General features: G+C 50.8%; 1 protein-coding gene across 5 annotated transcripts in view; it reads left to right on the top strand.

The window, feature by feature from the left end:
• The window catches only part of MYO18B (myosin XVIIIB), a 215,617-nt gene that overhangs the window by 136,754 nt on the left and 57,306 nt on the right, over nt 1-21,557 (top strand). For all 5 annotated transcript variants that reach the window (XM_032472209.1, XM_032472207.1, XM_032472208.1 and 2 more), the window contains 5 exons: nt 15,391-15,504; nt 16,771-16,887; nt 17,690-17,773; nt 18,779-18,916; nt 21,165-21,350. In XM_032472209.1, the coding sequence (XP_032328100.1) occupies nt 15,391-15,504; nt 16,771-16,887; nt 17,690-17,773; nt 18,779-18,916; nt 21,165-21,350 (639 nt within the window). The remainder of the gene's footprint in view (nt 1-15,390; nt 15,505-16,770; nt 16,888-17,689; nt 17,774-18,778; nt 18,917-21,164; nt 21,351-21,557) is intronic.

Here is a 21,557-nt window from a genome sequence, read left to right as displayed (position 1 = left end):
CAGCCATGCCGGCTGGCCAGGGGCTTCTCATACCCCCAGAAACTCAGCTGGGTAATCTGCACTTTTTGAACTGACTCCTGAAAAAAATTATATGCTTGGTGAGGATTGTGTATACTCATCTCTGATGATGCCCGTCCAGTGCATTGTGCATCGTAAATACTTCCTGTTGACGTCCGTTGACTCATTCTCCTGGTTTGACAAATGAGGAAACTAAAGAACAGAGAAAGTGAGCAATTTGCCTGAGGTCACACAGCCAGTTAAAGGGAGGGCTGGCCTCGAACTAGGTGCCCTGAATCCAAACATAGTGCTCTTCTCTTTCCCTCTGGAGAAGCTCAGGTTGGGCAGTAGGTACCAGGAAATGCAGCGGGAGGCAGCAGAGTCCAGCTCCAGTTCTGGAACCAGGGCCAGAGCTTCTGTCGCTTCCTGTCTGTAGCATCAGTTTCTCATTTGTGGAATGAAAAGTTCCAGCTAGAGATTATTAGCTAAACTAAAAGAATGTTAAAAACAAAACAAAATTAAATTCCAGACTTCATTTGGATTTCACCATTTCCTTCATTCATGTCCATTTCCTGTTCCGGGATCCAGCCCAGGGCCCCACACTGCACTTAGTTGTTAGGCCTGCCCCGCTTCCTCTGGTCTGGGAGTTTCTGAGCCTCACCTTGTTTTTTGTGACCTTGACAGTTTTGAGGAGTGCTGGCCAGGTATCCTGTAAAACCTACCCCAAGTTGGGCTTGTCTGATGGTTTTCTCATGGGTAGATCAGGTTTGCAGGGGTTTAGAAGGAACACCCCAGAGGTGCAGTGCCCTTAAAGCAGGAGACACTCAAGGACCTCTCTCTCGACCATTCTAGATTCTTAGCAGTTTCCTTCATCAAGTCACTCTCTTCTAGGCTGACCAACCATGCCTGCTTGTCCTGGACTGTCCTGGTTTAGCACTAAAAGTTGCATGTCCTGGGCAAACCCTCCACCCCAGGGAAACCAGGACAGTTGGTCACTCATTTCCCTTTGTGGCCATGTCAGAAAATTAGAATCACCTGTGCTTGAATGTGCCCCCTCCCTCAGTCCTCAAAATACCCCTGGGGAGGGCAAGTGGTTTTGTGCCCGTTTTACAGATGGGAAGGCTCTGCCCAGAGGTGGGAAGCAGTGTGCCCAAGGTAACACAGCAGGTAGGTGTCAGAACTGGGATTCAGATCCAGGGTGGTGATTGTAAGTGCAGAACCTGGGGGTCTTCTGCCTCACCCTGCACCTTCCTGTCTGGCCGACCAGACGGGTGCAAGACCCTGAGCTCTTGCGTCAGGCAGTCAGCCATCACTCAGGCACCTCGGGTTCATGTGGCCCCCTTGGTGGGGGCCGTGTGCTCTGTCTTCCTTCAAAATATTCCTGATGCCATCCAAACCCTCCCCCTCCCCATAGGTGAATGTTCTTGAAAAGGAACCATGGTGGTTTTGTTTCTTTTTCTCTTCCTTTTTCTTCTTTTTTTTAGTATTCATGAGAAATATCCCTCTGCAGGGTTAAAATGTGTGTTCTTAGAAAATAGTGGTATTTAATGAAGGCGACTTGAGCTGAATCAAAGAGCTGCTTTCTTCTGAAAGTCCTTCTTCCCCGTCTCTGCATCCGGCTCCTATCAAAGGGAATTCACAGCCTTGGCTTTCTGTTGCTGTTGTCATGGAAATCGTTACAAGGATGGGATGGCGTGGACCAGAGGTCAGGGTACAGTTGTTTGGCTCCCAGCACACGTGTCCCGGATGCTGGAGTCAGAGCTAATCAAATAAAGCGGTGATGACATTGGGCATGGCTCTCTCTCCTCTCCCACTTACCGTATTTGTCCTTTACCTGAAGGCTCCAGGGACAAGGCAGGGAGCGCACACAGGAGAGGGAAGTGGGAGCGAGCTGACTTTGGTGCTGGCTGCGTCTTCAGGGCGGGTTGTGGGGCTGAACTATTTCATTTGCTCGCTCATTCTTTCAGAATTTATGCAACACCTACCCAGTGTCAGGTGATGTGCTGGTTCTGAGCATGTAATGGTTAGTACGACAAGTGTGGTCCTCTCTCATGAAACATACATCTGACGGAAACGTGGGCAAGCAAACAGTGATACAAATAAATAGAAACATCCCACAACTTAATTCGGGCAATAAAGGAAATCAGCAGAGTTATTTATAAGTGATAAAGAAAATAGGGAGTTTCAAGGGGATCTTGTTTAGCTTGGGTGATCAGCTGCATCTCCCTGGGAGGAGGAGAGGCTGGCAGTACCAGAATGCGCAGGGCCCCGAAGATTTGGATTTGGTTCCAAGGGTGGTGAGAAGCCTTTGGGAGATTTTGAGTGGAGCATGGACAGTCCAGTTCACATTTTAGAGGCTCACACTTCTGTGTGGGGAATGGAGTTGAGGAGGGGTGAGTGCATGCCGTTAGGAGGCTAGTGGACCTTCCAGGCCGGAGGATGTGGTCTCCTGGGTTAAGTGGCTATGGAGACGGTGAGGAGAGGCAGACTGGGGGCTGGTTGGAAGCCGACAGGACTTGTAGGTGGTCGGGGTGGCAACAAGTGCATTATTTAGATAATCCAGAATCTAGGAGGTAGCCCTTTCTATTTTTGACCCATTTTACTGAAAAGGAAATAGTCTCTGAGAGGTTGAGTGGTTTACCCAAGGGCACACAGCAATGTAGGTCTTAAAGCTCTCAGTGCCAATAGTTCTGTACTCATGATATTAACATTTTTCAAGCATCTACTGTGTATCAGGCTTTTCCTTAGAGTCTCAGGGTCCCCAAACCTGGCTGCACATCAGATAATTTAGACACCATTTAAAAATCACAGATTTCTGGATTTCCCCCTGCTTTTTTTTTTTTTTTTCTGTTGAGACCCAGGATCTACTTTTTAACAGTCACATCAGGGGGTTCTTATGTTGGTCTTAGGACCACCATTTGGGAATCATGGGCCTCTTTTATCCCTCAAAACACCTTTTCAGGTTCAGTGGCACATGTCCATTTTGGAGATGAGAAGACTGATGGTGAAGTTACATTAGCTGGCAGAGCCCAGTTCAGCCAGTTTTTAAATTAATTAAATATTGAGTTAAGAGAAATGGATCCAGGACTTGCTAATTTTGTGACCTTGGACATGTGATGGGGCCTCCGTGAGCCCTTCTGCTAAAGTGAAGGGAACACATTGCTTGCTGTCCGGGGTGCCTGTAGGGGCCGGCGAGGCAGGGCCGGTGCAGCCGCGGGAAACTTGAGCGCCCTCTGCAGCCTTCACAGCTCACTGACTGTGGTGCAGCCAACCCAGAGAAAGGGTTTCCCTACAAGGGCAAAGGTGAGGGAATGTGTTTGCATGCACCTGATGGTGAACTGTGTGTGTTCAGCAAATCTTGATATGGTCTCCACTCTGGACGAATTCAATTCCAGGCCGCAGGGATGAGGAGGAGCCTGTCCTTAGAGGGACTTCCAGTCCAGGCAACAGGCAGGCCTCAGACCAGACTATTGCCAGCGGGGTGATGAGATCTTTATTGGGAGAATGTTGTGGTTTAGCTAAAGAGGATGCCCTTAGTTTAGGTGTGGGAGAGGAGCTGGTGGCCTTAGCTGTCTCTTGAAAGGTGGAAATGAATGGCTGGGTGAGATGCACGTGGGCATTCTAGGCAGAAGTAACAGGAAGTAAGAGGGGGCAGAGGCACGTGGAGATGGTGGGGGTGGGCATGTTCGGTTTGGCGTAGTATTGCTGAGTATGACATTCCTGGGGTATGCGCAGAGAGGATGATGTCAGTAATTGAGGCAGAGTCAGCTCGTGAGTGGTTTGCAAGCCTCGCTAAGGAGTTTGGGCTTTATCCCAAAGGTAATAGGGAGCCATAGAGAGCTACAGAGCAGACGGGCATGGTCAGAGGTGCTTGTGTAAAAAAAAAAAAAACAGGATTCCCAGCCCAGCTGAAGTGGTGATGCCAGGCTCAACCAGAGGCGTGGGAGAGGTCCCTTGGACAGAGCATCTTCCAGTATCCCCAGGTTCTTCCCATGTGGACAGACATCCCTTCTGCCTGTTGCCCCAACATCTGTAGAATCCTGAGAAAAGCGTTTGGCTCTTTCTGCCCAGTTGCCCTCCACCAGGAGACTTGGCTCTGTCTCGGGTAACACCTGAGTTTAAGACCCTATGATAAACCATGGAGGACTCCTGGAGACAGGGTGAAGACACCCACCTCATGGGGTCAGCTCCTGCCTCTGCTGCTTAATTCCTCGTGTGATTCTGAGCAAGTCACCCTGCCTTACAGAGGCTCCTTTTTCTTACCTAAAGGCTGGGCATGATGTTCCCAGCTCCTGGGCCAGTGCACACAATCCTAGGCCGTGGAGGCGGAAGAACTCTCTAAAATGAACATTGTGGGACGATGTTTTTAAAATGTAGAGCTCCCCACCGGCTCCTGCATCCCACACACCGGAGTCGGCTGGTGGAAGACTTTGGATTCCAGGCACACGACTTTACGAGGCCTCGTGGCGCAGGTAGACAAGGCAGGGTTGGGGGGTGCATCTAGTGACACATGTTCTTTAGGAGCAATTACTAATTAATTCCCATGGAATGTTTCCACTGGAAACAAACTAATCTGGAGACAGAAGCAGTTCCAACAACCAAGCTATATAATTGAGATAATCGCTGTGCATAAGTAACATCTGTGAGCTGCAGATGCCGGCACCTGGCTCGGGGAGACGGTGGGAGATCTTGTCTGCTCCAGGGCAGTGGTTGCCTTTTGTTTGTTTGTTTTTTGTTTTAAATTTGATTCATGCCTTTGACCTTTGTCTCCTCCTGAAAGGAAATATGTTATTTGCTTTCTGTTAAATGGAGAGGAGCTGAGCTCTTTCATTGTTTACTTAATTCACGCCGTCAGCGGTATCCCCTCTTCCTGCTGAGAACAAAGCTGTAACCACCCCGTTGTGCCCCCTAAAAAGCTCTTGGGTCAACCCCTCTTTGTTCCCCCCTCTTATTCCATGCCCCCTGGATCTCTCATCTGGAATTCTCTCAGGGTTGTGGGCCTCCGGTCTTGTCTAAGCAATCTTTCTGCTGCTTGATCTTGGGAGAGAGGATTTTTAAAATACAAATGGTGACTGTGGCTCTCTGTGTTTATCTGTGGCTCCCCATTGCCCCCAGAATATAGTCCACATTCCTCAACTTGATCTTTAAGGATGCACAGCCTAGCTTCTACCCTCCTGTCACCTTGACCGGCAGCATAGAGTATCTTGGAGTCCCCCACACCTGTGCCCACCTCTCTACCTTTGCCCAAGCCGTGCCTTCTGCTGGACACTCACTTCTCCCCTCTGAAAGCTCTTTGCCTGATGAACATCTGATTGTCCTCTATACTTGGGTTTGGGCATCATTGCTGGTCAGCCACCTCTGACCTCCAGGCTGGGGGAGGGTCCCACCCACCCGTCTTCTCTCACATACCCTCCTGGGCTCCTCCCCAGGACAGCACATCTCCTTGTGTCTCAGTCACCTCTCTGCCTGCCTGTTTTTCTCATTCACCTCCCCGTGCCTTAAAGACTGTGAGACTTGTCCATGGTCATCAGAGGGTCATAAGAGATCAAGGTGGGATTCAAACCCATGGAGTCTGACTTCAACACCTGGAGTCTCATAGCCAAACCCCAAACCACCTGTGTACCTCCTGTTGGCTTGCTGCCAGCTCTGGGCTCTCACGGCCCTTCTGGTCCTGAGGCCTCCTGTTGGCTCTTCCACAGGGGCTTCTGGCTCAGCCTGCGTGTCCCTCAGGTGAGCCCATCAGGATGGTGTGTCTTCCAGTGGTCCCCTGTGAGAGTATACGGAATACTGGTAACCCCCAGCACCCTTAATCAGGACGTTTGTCACCAGACATCACCCACGCGTCTGTGAGACAAAATTAACTGGTGAGCTCTGAAAAGATGATCCTGGTGGGGCCTTTGTGTGAGTGAGTGCTTTGGGGACACTTCTCTCCGGCCAGGAACCACAGAACAGGTGGCCTGGATGTTTTATTTGAAGAGACTTTTTTTTTTTTTAAAGATTACGTTGGAGTGAATTGATTCAATATTAACATAACCTCCTGTCGGAGAAGATAAAGACCAAACGGTAATTGGTTAAAAACATGGTTATCAGGGGCCTGTTCGCCCCACAAATATTGACACTTCCAAGGCTATGATGAATACAGCAGGGAAAAGGCTGGTGTCCCTGCAAACGGGGAGCACCATCTATATGTCTCCCCAGAACGACCTGGTTCCATTTAGCTGTGGGGGGCTGGGCCCCCAGAGCAGCCCAGCCATCTGCCAGGGTGACAGTTACCGTCTGAATGATAGTATCACTGGCGGGCATCCATGGTTTCTGCAGGGCCAGGCGTGGGGCCACACTCTTAGATGTCATGACCTAATTTTATCCCCCCAACCCACCTGCCTAGAGTGAATTCCATGAGAACAGGGGCCTTTTCTCTTTGGGCCAGAGTATAGAAGCGTGTCTGCCTACAGCATGTGCTCAGCGAGTCAGGAGGGCCTGACAGGATGGGGTGAGTCCCTGTAGGAGGCAGCCAGTATTGTGCCCTTCTTACGTAGGAGAAAACCAGAATGTGGGAGTCTTGCCCAAAGTCGCAGAGTTTAGGGGGCAGAGAACTGGGATTTATTTACATAATGTATTTTGAAAGAATTTCAAATTTACCAAAAAGTTACAAGAATAGTTCACAGGATTCCTTTATATTCTTCACCTAGATCTATCAATTTTTAACATTTTGCCACTGTTGCTTTGTCATTTTTTCTCTCAGTCACATCCTCTGAATTACTTGTAAACAAGTTATAGACACAATGCCCTTTTACCCTAATCAGAGCTGGAAATTTTAACATTGATAAAATACTGTTTTCTAATCCAGGGGTCAGCAAGCTAGGGCCCACAGGCCAAATCCAGCCTGGGGTTTTTTGTTTTGTTTTGGTTTTTTGTTTGTTTATTACAGCCTGAGAGCTAAGAATGGTTTTCATGTCTTTAAATGGCTGCGTTTGAAGTTGGATAAGTACCCACATATCTCTTTCAATTTTGCTCCTTGGCCTGTAAAGCCAAAAAAATTTCCCTGGCTGCCCTTGAAGGAAAAGTTTGCTGACCCCTGATCATTGGTGCTGACTATTGAAGTTTTGCCGGTTGTTTACTAATGTTCTTTATAGCAGTTTCTCTGCCATTCAGGATCCAACTTAGGGTGTGTGACAGCCTGCATTCAGCTGCGGGATGCCACAGAGCCTCCATCTGTCTTTGTATTTTATGATGCTGGCATTTTGGGAGCGTTCAGGCCAGTTGTGCGGTGGAAAGTTCTTTCACTTAGGTGCACTAGAATTTGAAGCTGCGTGTTTTTAATTTCAGAACCTCTTGCATTTGTGTGAGTCTGAAGGTGTTCCTGGGACACGGGACTTCTGATTTTAAAACCAGAAAGTTCCCAGGCAAACTGAGATGAGCTGGTCATCCTAGAGCCAGTGTCTCACGCCCTAAGGGATTTGGGGGAAGAGAAGGGCCCTCTGGCCTTCCTAGGTAAGGCCTGTTCTCTAAAGGTACCCAGAGAGTTAGGGGAGAGGGCAGTGAGCCAGATGCCAGTTTAAGAGCCTTTTCTTGATTCCTCATCTGCTTATGTTGTTCCTTAGCTAATTTCTCATCGTCCTCTGTTCTTGCCTTTTCTCTTCCATTGATGCACATGAGGCTTGTTGGTATTATTGTATGTCATGGATGGTCTGTTCTCCTTGCTAGTTTATGAGACTCTCACAGTTTAGCCATTTTGCTACTGATGGGCCTGTAGGTTGCATCTAGGTTTTGGTTATTAGGGATAGAGCCACTGTGAACATTTTCCCCGCGTTATCTTATTTGGGAGAGGCACCAGTATGTGCATTTCTTTGGGGTATATATACTTGGAAGGAAACAGGCCCCTCCCCGTATGCAGTGTCTCAAGTAGGGGCTTCAGAGCTTTCTTTTGTAAAGCGAGGAGGGTTTAAACTTCCTGGTGCTTTTCAAGCATGTGAGTATTTTTTTTTTTTTCAGAAAACAAAACAAACAAACAAAAAACAAACAAAAATCCTTTATTAAAAGGAAATGTCATTAGAATGCCCTCTCCCCTGCCTATCCCCCAGCCAGGCCTTGACTGGGCTTCCCTTGTGTACCCTGGACTGACTTCCTTTGAAGAGAAGGACCTACCTGCTTGGTGCCCCGGGGTTTGTTCACCCTCCTGGTGCCGCAGGTCATCTCCTCCTGCAGATGTGGGGGAGCCCACACAGCCCACCCCTTGTCCTTCCTGTAAAGCCAGCTGTCTGGACACCTGCCTGGGTCAGACCTGTGCTGGGGAGGAGCCGGGGGTGGGATGGGAGGCAGCAGGTGGCTTCCCCAGGGGGCGTTCATGGCTCCTGCGGGCAGCACAGGGTGGTGGGCTGCTCGGGCTGAAGATGCAGGCAGCCCGCTGACCAGGGATGGTGCAGTGATGCGCTGGGCTGACCTCTCAGCCTCACTCCCTCAGTGTGTGTGTCTGGAGTCCCTGCCGTGGGGGTCCCAGAGGTGAGCAAGACCCAGTGCCCCTCCAGGAGCCCTCTGTCCAGGGGGATGTGGAGGCACTCAGATGCTGCGCTGTTGAGGGGAGCATGGGGAGCTGGAATATAATTTAAAAAGGGGGGTTGTGAATAGGACGGGGGCAGGGAGAACCTTTTCCAAGTATTTTACCCTGCTTTTCCCAGTTTTTTTTTTTTTTTTTTCTTTCTCTCTCGAGAGCATCTATGTGTTACAAATCCATCATCACCAGAGGGGAGGTCAGGAAGGAAATTCTCACAGTCGGTTCAATCATGTAGGACCTGTATGGTCCTTAGATCCTATAATGCAGAATTACAGAGGACTCTTAAACCCTCCAAGAAATAGACTTAAAACAAGTAAAAGGAGACCTACTTTATTCAGCAGGTGGTAAGCACATGCCACAGGGCTTACAAGAGAAAGCTGTGGATTTAAAAGACCCCTCAGTTCAGGTCCTGGCTCCATTCACCATTTACTAGCTATGTGACCTTGACAAATTAACTGACCTCTCTTGAGCCTCGGTTTCCTCATCCATAAAACAAAGATGAAAAATACATGCTTCCTAGAGTCATAACATGTCACAAATGAACAGGTACGTGGTGAGCATCCAGAGAGAGCAGTATTACTATTCCACTGCTCATAATGATTGTTATTACTCTGAAGATGATGGAAACATTTCAATTCATCAACAAATGATGGTCCTCTAGCACAGTGTAAGGAGAATTATGGAATGTTTAGAATATGCCCAAATAGTTTGAGAGGAAGGACACAGAGTAACCACCATACGGTCTTAGGAAATTTCCCTTGGGGCTGCTGTCATCAGACTTCTGAGTTGGATAGACCACTGGCGGACCTGACTTGGTATTTCTTAAATATTTGCATTTAACAGATTTCTTGGCTATCAGGACTGTCTGTAGCTTGAGATGTTGGAGATTCCCTTCAGGGAAAGCCTTACTGCTGAAGGTGAATTCTTCCCAGTATGCTGGTGGGATGTCAGGGCCTGGAATGTGTCGAGATTAGCCCACCAAAGCCACCGTTTCTCCAAACACTTCCCTGTGGCCTTTGTGATGCAGTATTTTTAAATCCTCTGCGTGGTTCGAGCAGACCCAGAAATCCAGGTTCTAACCGCTCTTGTGAAAGATCAGAATTTTCCCTCTCCCTGCCTCATTCCATATGTCTTGCCAACTCATCTAGTAGTGTAATAAGTCCAAAGCAAACACTTTACCCAGGTATTTAAGGCAGGCAGATGGCTTTGTATCGGAAAGTAACGCTGTTCATCGGTTTGTAGCTGATGTCTATGTGCTGGGAATCTCAATGCCCGCACGCTGAGTGAGAGGGGTTGGGCGGTGGGGAGAGATTGCCTGCGATGAACGCGGCAAAGAGGAAGACTTGCGTGCAGAGAGGGCTGTTGGTGGCCCAGAAATAGCCTGTATTTAGAGTCTTGTCGACTTGAATCTGACCTTAGGCAAGTGACTCCCCTGCCCAGGCAGATGCCTCCCTTGCCGCACTGTTGTGTGCTGCAGTCCTTATAAACATCAACTACCACGTGGTGCCTGATGCAGTCAGCGTTGAAGAATCTCGCCCCCTCCTCCCCACTGAGCAATCGGGAAGGGGGAGTGTTTATTCCCCTGGAAGGAGGGATCCACACAGAGTAGTTAAGCAAGAAGTGGTTGTTATTCTGTCACAGGGTTTTGCCTGGAGCTGCTTTGATCCAACTCCTGGCAGAATAGCATCAACAAACACTGTCACCAGTGTCTCTTCACTTCTCTCTCCCTCAGTTTCCTCAGTCCCTGGCTCACATGCTGCCGTCAAGTTCATGCAGAGCCGTGCCTGGCACAGAGCAAGAGCTCAGGGCAGACCTGTGTTCCTGGCAGCCCCCGGGCGGATGCAGCGCTTTGATCATAGATGCTGCCCGTCTCACCTGGCCCCCGAGGACACCAGGCTGCAGAGAGCTCTGGTGTCCTCCCACATTTGTCTGAGAGTCAGTCAGGACCTACCGGATATCCCTAGGCCGGAGTTCAGGCACCCTGAACTCATGCACCGGGGTGGAAAGCATGTCCTCACCTATACCCGCAGTTTGGGGAGGCCTGGGAAAGGATGCACGTCCACTTCCAGGAGGCTCTGAGCTCCCGGGGCTGAGGAGGAAGGGACACCTGCCTTTACGCGGATTCTGGGGAAGATGCTGAGTTAACTAGTGAGTGACAGAATGGCTGGCAAGTGCTAAGGGGAGATGAGTTCTTGACTAATAGAGGTGTTTTGGTGCTTTGTACCCACATACTTTGGGCCTTATTCTGTTGATTTTGTAAGAAGCAAGATTTGGAAGAGAAAGAAAGTATGAACTTGCAGAAGCATCAACTCAGTTGTCTCATTGAGAGCCTGTTGGGGGTCCTGCCCCACACCCAGTCAGGAGAGGGCTGGAATTCAAGGGGACCTTTCCCTCCCCCAGCCCTCCCCACCCTGTGGAGGTCCTGGTCAACGGGGACAGATGATGACCTGGAGCTGAGAGAGGGTCCCCCTGTGATCCTCTTGGCCACCCCAGCTGCCTGGGCTGGAGCTTGGACCCCAAGAACCCTTCCTGGGGCATTGCTTGTCAGCAGCTGTCCCCGTTGCCCTCAACCCTCTGACTGCTCCACCTGGAACCTTCCAGAAGACACTTTGCAAGCCGTGGCAGCAACTTCACGCTGCTGAGGGATCTGATCTCAGCCTTGACACAACTTGCCACTCCACTTCATAAAAACGCCAGTCAGATAGCCTCAATTTGGAGATAACGTGTGGTGAGTTACTCTTACGCCACGCCACTGTAATGGAAAATCAGCCCAAGATGGCCCTGTATTTCTTCCCGCTCCTGAAAGTGTAATAAACTGAAATTCTTAAAGCTCAGCGTCAAGACAACTGGTCAGCAGCAGCTCAGAGCCTGCCCAGCGGAGGCCGTGGGCTGGGAGTCTCTGGTCTTGCCCATCCAGGCCTGATGAAAACCTGGGCTGGGCCTGCTTGACCCCTGTGCCTCTGTGATCTGCACCCTCCCTCCACCTTGCCCCGTCTGCCGGGATGCTTGCATCTCCTCTCTGAGAGTGTGGTCCCAGGCCCCGCCTCGTCCTGGACCTGGGACCTTGACAGCTCACATGGCCTCTCTGTCACTTTTTATCCCTAAATGGTGTTCAAAGTCCTCACTTCTCGGGCACAGCCACCGTTGCTTCCTCGGCGTGTTCTCCATGCCGGGTGCTGCCCTGGGCGCTCCCGTGTTTTCACTCCTTCATCCTGCATGAGTCCTGTGCCAACAGCATCCCCGTTCTGCAGGTGAGAAAGCTGAGGCACAGCAAGTTCAGTGACAGACTGGAGAGACAGGCCCCCAGGTCTGGCCCTGGTGCCCGCACTCTGACCCCCGCCCTCGGCAGGCCTGGCGCTTGGCAGGGGCCAGCACGTGTTGGTGTCCTCTCCCCTTTGGGATGAACTTGCTCATTCCTGGATGGCTCTGGTAATAACGTGTGTTTCCTTGGGGCCACCACGTGGATTCAGACTCCGAGTTCCATCCATTCTTTCTGATTTGTCCTCATTGTCCAGTCCCCACCTGGTCAGGTCAGTGACGCTGCCTGAGTGGCTCCCGTGGTAGCTTCCAGCCACTGAGCCACCTGTTTCTCCACGATTCAATTTCTGTCTTTGGTTTAATCCATCCTGCTCTTTGCAGAGAGTGCCTTTCCGTGAGTGGTAGCGGAGCCCAGTGCCTAAGGGCTTGGGCTCTAATGCTGGACCAACAGGGCTTCTCTCTTACCAGCAGTGTAACTGTGAGCTAGTCACTTCCCCTCTGTGAGCCTCAGTTTCCTAACAGTGACATTTTTCTCTTAGAGGTGTTGTGGGGCTGTTGTGAAGTAGGACAGATAGACTAGTGCAGGTGAAATGGTCCCCAGGCAACAGTAGCAGGTGGGGCCACTCACACCCAAGCGACCAGGGCCAAGATAATCCTGTCTCTATCCCAGCGGGGGCTAAGAAGAATGCCAGCAGCCACCTCCATGGACGGCGTGCTGTCTCTGTGTTCGTCTCTGCCTGGGGATGCATCGTCCCTCTCCCCGCTTGCTCCAGGGAGACTCGGGAAAGGAAGGAGCAGGTCTGGGTCAGGCATCATAAACCGTCTGTAAAATGGGGATAAAAACAGAGCCTTCTTTCCCGGCGGCTCTGAGGACCAGGGCATCATGCTGGTGAAACCCTCTTTCAGATGGAGGAGAGCTCATTAGATGGAAACAGCTGTCACTCTAGTGGCTCTGCCCTGTCGAGTGATGTACACTGGCTCTCGCTGGCCTCCTGGCCCTGGGCCGAGCCACTTGGCCTGGCAGCGGGGCCCTGCGTGACGCCTTCCTTCCTCTGTGAGTTATCTGACATCATCTCCCACGATGGCCCATCTGCTCCTGCCTGCCCGTTTCTTTGTTCCTCAAACACCCACCCACCCTGCCATTTCTCTCCATGTCCAGCCCTTCCTCTCTGGTGGGAGCACCTCCACCACCCCATTCTCGGAGGACCACAGCAGTGCCCTCACTGGCTACCCTATTGCTAGTTATATCCACTAAAGCCCGTCTTCCCATAGCAGCCTGAGGGAGATCATGCCCCCCACCCTCCTTAGAAAGCATCCAGGGTTTTCCAGCAGACTGAAAACAAACCTCGGTTCTGCATCCCGGCTCACAAGCCTCACTGTGACCCCATCCACTTCCTCAGCATCGCCTCCTCTCGGTATGGAACTCTGACGGTCTTCCTGTTCTGCACCCCCAGGTCTCTTCCTGTTCCTGCCTCGGGACCTTTGCACTTGCTGTTGCCTCCACATAGGGCAGCTTTCTCTTGAAAGCTGTACCTGGCTGTCCCCTTTGCATCTTTATGTCTTCATTTAAATGCCTCTCCTTAGTGAGGCCTCTGACTTATGCATGAATCAAGGGCTGGCTTTGCCCTGCCTGCCTGCGGGGGAGCCTTCCATCCCACCTCCCTGCCTTCCCAGAGGCCCAGAGCCACCTGCGGGGAAGATGAGACTGTGCCTGACTTCTCATTTCCTCTGTCAATTATGCTCTAACAATGCCAATTACCTTCTTTGCTCCACATCATTTTTCTCAGTGTGTCTCAAGCCTTCCCAGGCACTGGGAGAAATGGGCCGCCAAGCTCTCCTCCCCACGACCGACCGGCACAGAGCCCAGCTGCAGAAATACATTGTCCTCAGGGCCTTGACAATGGGGCATTTGTGGATTGTGGCTGCTGGTGGTGGGGTGGGGCTAGAAATAGAGGTGCTGGGTGAGGAAGCCGTGGAAATAGGTGGGGGCTTTGGTTTCCTTGCCTGTGAGATGGGGCTTCAGCAGTGCACATCTCACAGATCTGGCTTGAGGGCGAAAGAGCCTTTATCACAGCACTTGAGGTGGGTGTTCAACAGGTGCCTTCTCCCGGCCTCCCGTGTCATTACTCTTCTTCTAACATCTGGGCTGAGCTCCCAGACATTCTATGGAAGACGTTCTCTGCCCAGTTTAGAAGATGAAAATGGTCCCAGTCATGCTCTCTCCTCAGTCCCCCTGGCATCCTCTGCCTTGGCTTGTATTTTCTCCTTTTATAGATCAGTGGGGCCCCTCAGTGGGTGGCCACTTCAATACGATTCTGGCTAGCTTTTTTTTTCTAACCTTAATTTCGTTTACTGTTTTGGAGAAACAGTGGCCTGGCCCTTGAGAAAGCATGCTGTTCTGGGCAATACACAGGGTGTCCTTACTGCTTGTAGTTGTATGACTTCAGACAAGGGACCGCCCCTCTCTGAACACCAAGTGTTTTCCTTGGGTGATTTCTAAGGCTTTTTTTTTGCTCAGAGATTCTAGGGTTCAGAAATCAAGGGGAAACTCTCAGTTGCAGAATGGACTGTGAATGCAAAATATTGTCTGCCATCTCAGTAAACAAAGGATGCGGCAGCCATCAAATCTTCAGCAACTACTGCCACCCCACCAGTGAGTGGAGGGAACTCAGGATGGAAACAAGCAGGCATCCTGGCCTCTGCAGCCAACCCCCAAGGAACAACTTCCTTAGAATGTCCAGGAGGTCCTGAGGGAACTCAGGATGTGGAAGAACAGGGGACTGGCCCTAGAGATCAAAGGAATGATTTCAGTGAGTCCAGAACTAAATTTCTTCACTTGTAGTATCTGATTTTCTTTAATTAACAATAATCTTTTGATGTTCCAACTACCTGGTCTTTGTCAACAAAAACTCACATATATCCTGGTTCCTCCCTTGCCTCTTTGGAGCAGTCTCTGAGAGCGATCTGACTCCTGGGTTTGAGTCCTCAGAAAGTCTGCCGAATAAAACAACTCTCAACTTTTAGGTTGTGCATATTTTTTCAGTTAATAGGACTTAGGGTTTATGCACGAATGTGGTCTCTCCAGTGGGAAATGTCTGTCTTTTGGGGCCATACAGGTCACGGTACCCATCTCAATGGCCCCACTTTGCTAGGGTAGGAGACCTGCTGTGTACAAGTCAACAGAAAGAAGAGAAAGGTGAGGAAGAGAAACGTTAAATCAGTGGCTCTTAACCTTTGAGAATCCAGTGAAAGCCATGAGCCCAGGAAAATTCTCACACGCAGAATATTTTGCATAGCATTTAAAAAGGTGTTCACAACTCTGGTTGAAAAGCTACTCCTGGGCTCATTTTGGGGAGGGGAGTGCTTGTTCAATTTTGAGTGGGCTTGGCACCAGCCTGCCTCCAGTGCAGACACCTCTGCTGCCCCCATTTGTGGATTGATGAATAGTTATGAAGACGTGAGGGTCACCCCTAAAGTATCCTGCTGCCTGAGGGGGGCTGGGCGGGGCCAGAGGGGAAGGACGTTCAAGGAGACAGAGTCACCAGGCCTCTTCTCTTTCCTTGTCCCCCTCCTGCCTGGTCCAGCTGGAGCAGAGTGAAGCCAAGTGTGAGGATGCCTTGAAGACCCAGAAGGCACTGACGACAGACCTGGAAAACATGCACAGTGAGCTGGAGCACATGACCCGCAGCAAGAGCCTGGTACCTGTCCCGTCCCGTCCCCCCCGCACAGGCCTACTGTGTGCTCAGCATTAGAGGAGGGACAAGGGTCTGATTGGTCTGACATCCATTGTAGACCTACTGGGTGCTCGGCACTCTGAGAGCACAGGCATCCTACTAAGAGCCGAGCATTTTAAAGATATGAGGGCACACATGAGCGTCAGCTGTGTGCTCACCTGTGCAGAGATAGGCAGGGAAACCTGCTGTGGACCTCATGTGTGCTCAGCCCTGTGGGGATGCATCTAATACGAGCCTGTTTGCTCAGCACCTGAAATGAGAACACAACTGTTGTGTGGCTATACTGTGCCCACCACTGTAAGTGGCTCCTAGTCATCTGTTGTGGTCCTACTGTGTGCTCACCACCTAAGAGGGCATGTATGTGCTCATCATTGTCAGGCAACTGCAGGCCCATTCTTCTTAGTGGAGACGAGGGTAACCCTGATTGGCCCAGTTAGGCTCACTACTGAAAGGGACCCAGCCATCTGTGTGTCCCTTGCTGATCAGGGGCAAGTGAACATAGATTACGGGTCTGTTACGTCAGCGAAGATTGGGTGTGGGTTTCTCCGTGCCCTGTCTGGGTGTGCAGGGTTGGCTTAAATTTATACGTAACATGTAAAATCCTGAAGTTTAGGTAGAGCTAGAGATTTATAGGCAAAATCTCATCTCAAGATGCCTGTTGGCCCTTTTGTCCCAGATTTTGTGCACTGGATTAAGGGGCACTTGCCCACAAACGTTCACACACACACGCACACATGCAGGGATGAATGTACAAACTCACATACATAATCACCAGGCACACAATCAGTGCCCTCGTAGGAAAAATGGACATCTAAATTTAGCCATATTTATCGAGCATCTGCTATATGAGGCCAAGCGCTGGAGATACATCTGTGAACAGAATAAAGATAATAAACAGATACATCTGTTCACGGAGAGATTACAGATAAATGGCCTATGCGCACTTGAATTCTACATATGTAGATTTGGAGTTGGGCTTTCGCAGACATATATCCACTCACGCACACACGTGCGGAGTTCACACAGTCACGTGCGTGCCCTGTACACACACACACACACACGCGTGTCACAGCCACAGCACGCACTGATGCAACCATGGCCTCCCTCACAGGAAGATCCTCACCCACCTGACACGCTCACAGGCAAGCCTTCCTTTGCTCTTCATCAGCCCCTGCAGCCCCTCTTACCCGCCTCACTCCCTCACCCTCTCCACTGTCCTGCCTCCTCCAGGTGGATGAGCAGCTGCACCGGCTGCAGTTCGAGAGGGCAGACCTCCTGAAGCGCATGGACGAGGACCAGGATGACCTGAATGACCTCATGCAGAAGCACAAGGACCTCATTGCTCAGGTAATGGCCTCAGCTGGGAGAGGGCTCGGGAGCCATCGGCGGGGGGAGGTGGGGGTAGTGGGAAGGTGACGTGGTTGGGCCACTCTGTGGTCTTCAGTTCAGGCCTTGGAGGGATCGATGCCATGAAGATAAGTAGGAATCGTGAATCACACTTATTTTTGTTCAAATTATTTTTGTTTTAGTTACAAAAGCAGCAGATTCATATGCTCATTGTAAATAATTTAAATAATAAATACATGTGGATGATAGAAAGTGAGGGCTCTCCTGCCCTCTGGAATCCTGCTCTTTGGAGATGGTTGTGTTCAACAGTCCGGTTCAGCTCTTTCTAAAGACCTTACTCTCTGTTGCCTCAGTTACTCTCTGGACAAACCTTGTGTATAGGGTCTGAGCAGAGACCATTAACCCATTTTACAGATGAGGATACTGAGGTACAGAGAGGTTCTGTGGCTTGCCAAGGCTGGTATCCAGGTCTAGGCTCCCAGTTACCTGACACTCAGAATAGTCCTCTTCCCTCAGAATTCTGGTCCCAGTGCTTTAGCCAGCTCATTCCGCCTGGGCTCTCTAGGGTGGAGAACGAAGCATGGGACAGGTGGCCACAGCTGTGGGCTTATGTAATGGGAGGGACTCAGTGAACACTGGGATGAGGGATATTGGGGAGGATGAGAGGTACCCTTTTGGAACCAACTGTTGTCACAGGCGATGTGAGATACGCAGGCATCTGTCGGAGGGGAAGATAGGTTTTCCAGGGGTCATTTCCCAGCAGAGCCTGTGGTCTCCAGGTGATATTTTTTTGTCTCACCAGTCTGCTGCTGACATCGGACAGATCCAAGAGCTGCAGCTGCAGCTGGAGGAAGCCAAGAAGGAGAAGCACAAGCTTCAGGAGCAAGTATGTGCTCAGAGCCGCCATGTTGTCACGGGGGATCTTGGAAATTGTCATTTGTTTATTCATTCGTTCATTCATTTATTTACTCAACTTCAGCTGCATGACAGATGAATCGAGAATAATCCCAGCAGACAGACGCACCCTATCCCCCCCAACAGACTCCTGCCCATGCTTCTTGTCAGCATCCAGAGACCACAGCGAGACTCAGCACGCATCAGTGCAGGATTTTCTCCCCCTGAGGGATGGCTCCAAGGAAAAGGGGATGGTCTGTGCAAGACAGGATCATCATCCCTTGTGAAATCTTCTTTTGATGTCGTGGTTCCTTCAAACACCCCTGAGTTTCCCTCTCTACCTAGCAGGTTGCTGTTATCCATGAAATTCTCAGAGCTCTTCTAGAACCACTGCACGAGCCCACTTGGAGTGGCTGTCAGTGACTGGGTCTCGCGCAGGTGCGCGCGGGCGCGGGCACAGCAAGCACAGCAGGGCTCGCAGGGCAGGAGTGGCCACTGGCTGGGTGCTTGCACCGTACCAGACGCTTGTCTCCGCCACCAGAAAATCAAGAAATGGGGCTGAAGGAAGGGCGCTGACTTCCCCAGACTCGTCCAGCTAGAAAGTGGGGGGCCAGGCTTGGAACCCTGATATGTGCGCTTGGCTCCCAGACCCACTCTTGGTGTGTCCTCTGATGCTCAGTCTTGCTGCCCACAGACAAGCTTTGGTCCTGCAGCAGGGCCGGGAGAGGAGGTGGGAGCAGCACTGATTGCAAGGCCGGTTTTAGATGCTGAAGGCACAGGAAACGTCACCTTCCAGCACCTGAGACCCAGGGCCAGGGTCTGGTGTGAGGGTCCTCAGATTGGAATGGGCAGTTCTGGTGTGTGCAGTCAGTGTGTCTCACCCAAGCTGAGCTGAGAAGGAGCGGCGTGGATGGGCCTGGGGCTGTCTCACTGGGACCCCCAATTCCAGGACTCAGGGCCAGCAGGTGGTCAGTGGACCTCTTGGGTTTGCCCACAGCTGCAGGTGGCTCAGATGCGCGTCGAGTACCTGGAGCGGTCCACCGTGGATCGAGCCATCGTCAGCAGGCAGGAGGCGGTCATCTGTGACCTGGAGAACAAGACGGAGTTCCAGAAAGTGCAGATCAAGAGATTTGAGGTACTTGTTGACATGTGGACACTGCTCAGGCCCAGAGCTTTGAGGGCTTCTGTGTAAGCCTTGTCCATCCTCCCACCGTCCACCTGTCCACTCATGTGCCTTGGTCTGGATTGATGTTACTCATCCAGCTCCCCTCCCAGGTCCCTCCCTCCCTCCTTTCTTCAGTCACACTGTCCCACAAACTGCCCATCCACTCAGACTACTCACGTCCTCTCTCTGTTTCCATGTACCACCATTGGTCCATCTGCCATCCTCCCTTCTCATGTGTTCTTCCTCTCTTCATTCTTTATTCTCTTCCTTTATTCTTTTTTTTCTCCTTCAGACTTTGACCTCTCTGTCTTGTTACCATGGATTCAGCTCTGCCCGTCTCCATCCACCCACTCATCCATTCATCCACCCGACACTCATTTTGAGCAGAAATGGATTTTGTACCTAGTATATGTTAGGCTGTTTCAGGTGCGTGGAAGACAGATGTATTAAACAGACTCTGCTTTACAGAAGCACAGAGCTTTCTCTATAGGATATGTGGATACAGTATGTACATAAACACCCATAATCTGGAGGGAGGGCTGTGAAGTTTGGAGGACAGAGGTCCTTTCAGGCTGGGGAATCAAGGAGGCTTCCAGGAGGAGGTGGCATTGCTGCTGGCCCTTGAAGGATAGGTAAGACTTGGGTGGGCTGGGGTGGATTTCTGGGATTATATCCCCGTTTAGCTCTGTACCCCAATGACATGAGATGTTACAGAGGAAACACCATCATCTTCACCTCCCACCTCAGCCGCTCCACTTGCTGTTTACCACAGTCCCCTGGGGCAGGTAGGAGAGAGTGAGAAGATGCCCCCTGAGAGGTCAGGTGACTTACTCAGGAGAAAGCCGGGTCACATCAGTGACAGGAGGAGATTGACTCTTGACCTTGGCTCCATCCTGGTCTAGGTTCTACTCTCTCTGCAGCCAGCCAGCTTACCCCACAGTGTGGTGGTGCGTCTGGACACTGGGAGGCTTTACCCCTTATTCTGAAACATTTTCTCACAACCCCCTGTTGGGCATTTGGTCTCTAAGAAGGCTGGATAAAGAACGGAAAAATTCTTCTTTGCCTTGACCCTCAGTGATTCTCAGAATGGCTCAAGGGATCCCTCAAGGCATAATTGTCTCTGCAGATCACCATGGAACTGTGATCCACTGCATTTTAATTAACTAAGTGTGGAATATTGAGCTATATCATATATCATTTTTTGGCTTGATTCTAGCATGGTCAAGTGATAGAGAAGAAAAGAAAACAACGATAGAATGACTTACGGCAGACTCCATCTCCAGATTCCCTTTTCCCCTCTGCCATCGTTACTGGAAGTTAGTGGTATCTCAGGTCCTGGAGAACTGCTCTTCTTGTAACCCTCCTGCTGCCCTTTGACATTGTTGCTAAACTCCATTTGGAAAGGGAAGAGGAAACAAATCGTAAAGCTTTTCTTTTAGACCATTATTCGGTCTCTGATCTGGAAAGGGGCTCGGAGTCCTTAGCAGAGGCCTGAAATATTCATGTGGGTTCAGTTTTATGTCAACACTTGCGTATTTGCCCATCAGAATTCATTGGTTCCAGGCTTGTTGGCCAACTAATGAATTGTACAGAGCGGCCCTTAGGTTTGTTTTCCGTAGCACTGGTGATGCCCACAGCTCTTCTCTCTATTCATGGTTTCACTGGGTCCTCATGGACTTTCCCCCCACACACACAAAAAGAAAAATGCCATAAAGTATTACAGCTGAGGCTCATGGGAGATTACCTGCTCAAACCTTCTCGTTGTACAAATCAGGAAACCAAAACACATGTTTGGGAAGGGGTTTGGGTCCCCCGGCATAGTGTTCTCTCCACGGCAACACTCCACCTCCCAAACCTGGAGCTGAATGAAGCCTGCTGTAAATATGAATTCCAAACCCTTACCCAGCACATCCTCTGCGTGAGACACTGAACTAAGCCTTCTGCGTAACTTAACGTGTTCAATCCTGACAGCATCCCTTTCTCTCAGAGAGGTTAAATAACCTGCCCAGGGTCACACAGCCAGGAAGAGGTAGAGGTAGGATTTGAACCCAGAATACGTTGTGCTGCCTTCAAGAGTAACAGCTATCATTTTCTATGTTTTCTTCTTTTTTGTAACAAATGCTCAGAAACTCGGCAAAGGATTTCACTTTCTGTAGCCCCTATTTCGTGCCTCAGACCTCTAACTTTAGGGTGGGCGTGTGCTCTCGGCCCACTCCAGGTTCTGGTGATCCGGCTTCGGGACAGCCTGATCAAGATGGGCGAAGAGCTCTCGCAGGCGGCCACGTCCGAGTCCCAGCAGCGGGAGAGCAGCCAGTATTACCAGCGACGCCTGGAGGAGCTGAAGGCGGACATGGAGGAGCTGGTGCAACGGGAGGCCGAGGCCAGCCGGCGGTGCGTGGAGCTGGTGAGTGCCGGCCGCAGCGCCTGCGTGCCCTGAGTTGAGGGTCTAGGTGGGAGAGCTGTCCCGCCTTCCGGCATTCAGGTGGGAGCCAGGGGGCAGGTCTTGCGGGCTTCTGGGTTAGGCTGGAGGGAGGGACGGGAGAGGCGATGCTGCCATTGGCTGCAAGCTCTGGGGGCGGGTCCCAAGTGAGCCAATGGCATTCACTCCTGC

This window comes from Camelus ferus, chromosome 32 (genome assembly GCF_009834535.1).
Source record: "Camelus ferus isolate YT-003-E chromosome 32, BCGSAC_Cfer_1.0, whole genome shotgun sequence".
In the NCBI taxonomy this organism is placed as follows: Eukaryota; Metazoa; Chordata; class Mammalia; order Artiodactyla; family Camelidae; genus Camelus; species Camelus ferus.
The sequence above is the reverse complement of the archived record's forward strand: the minus strand, read 5'-3'. Positions and strand labels throughout refer to the sequence as shown.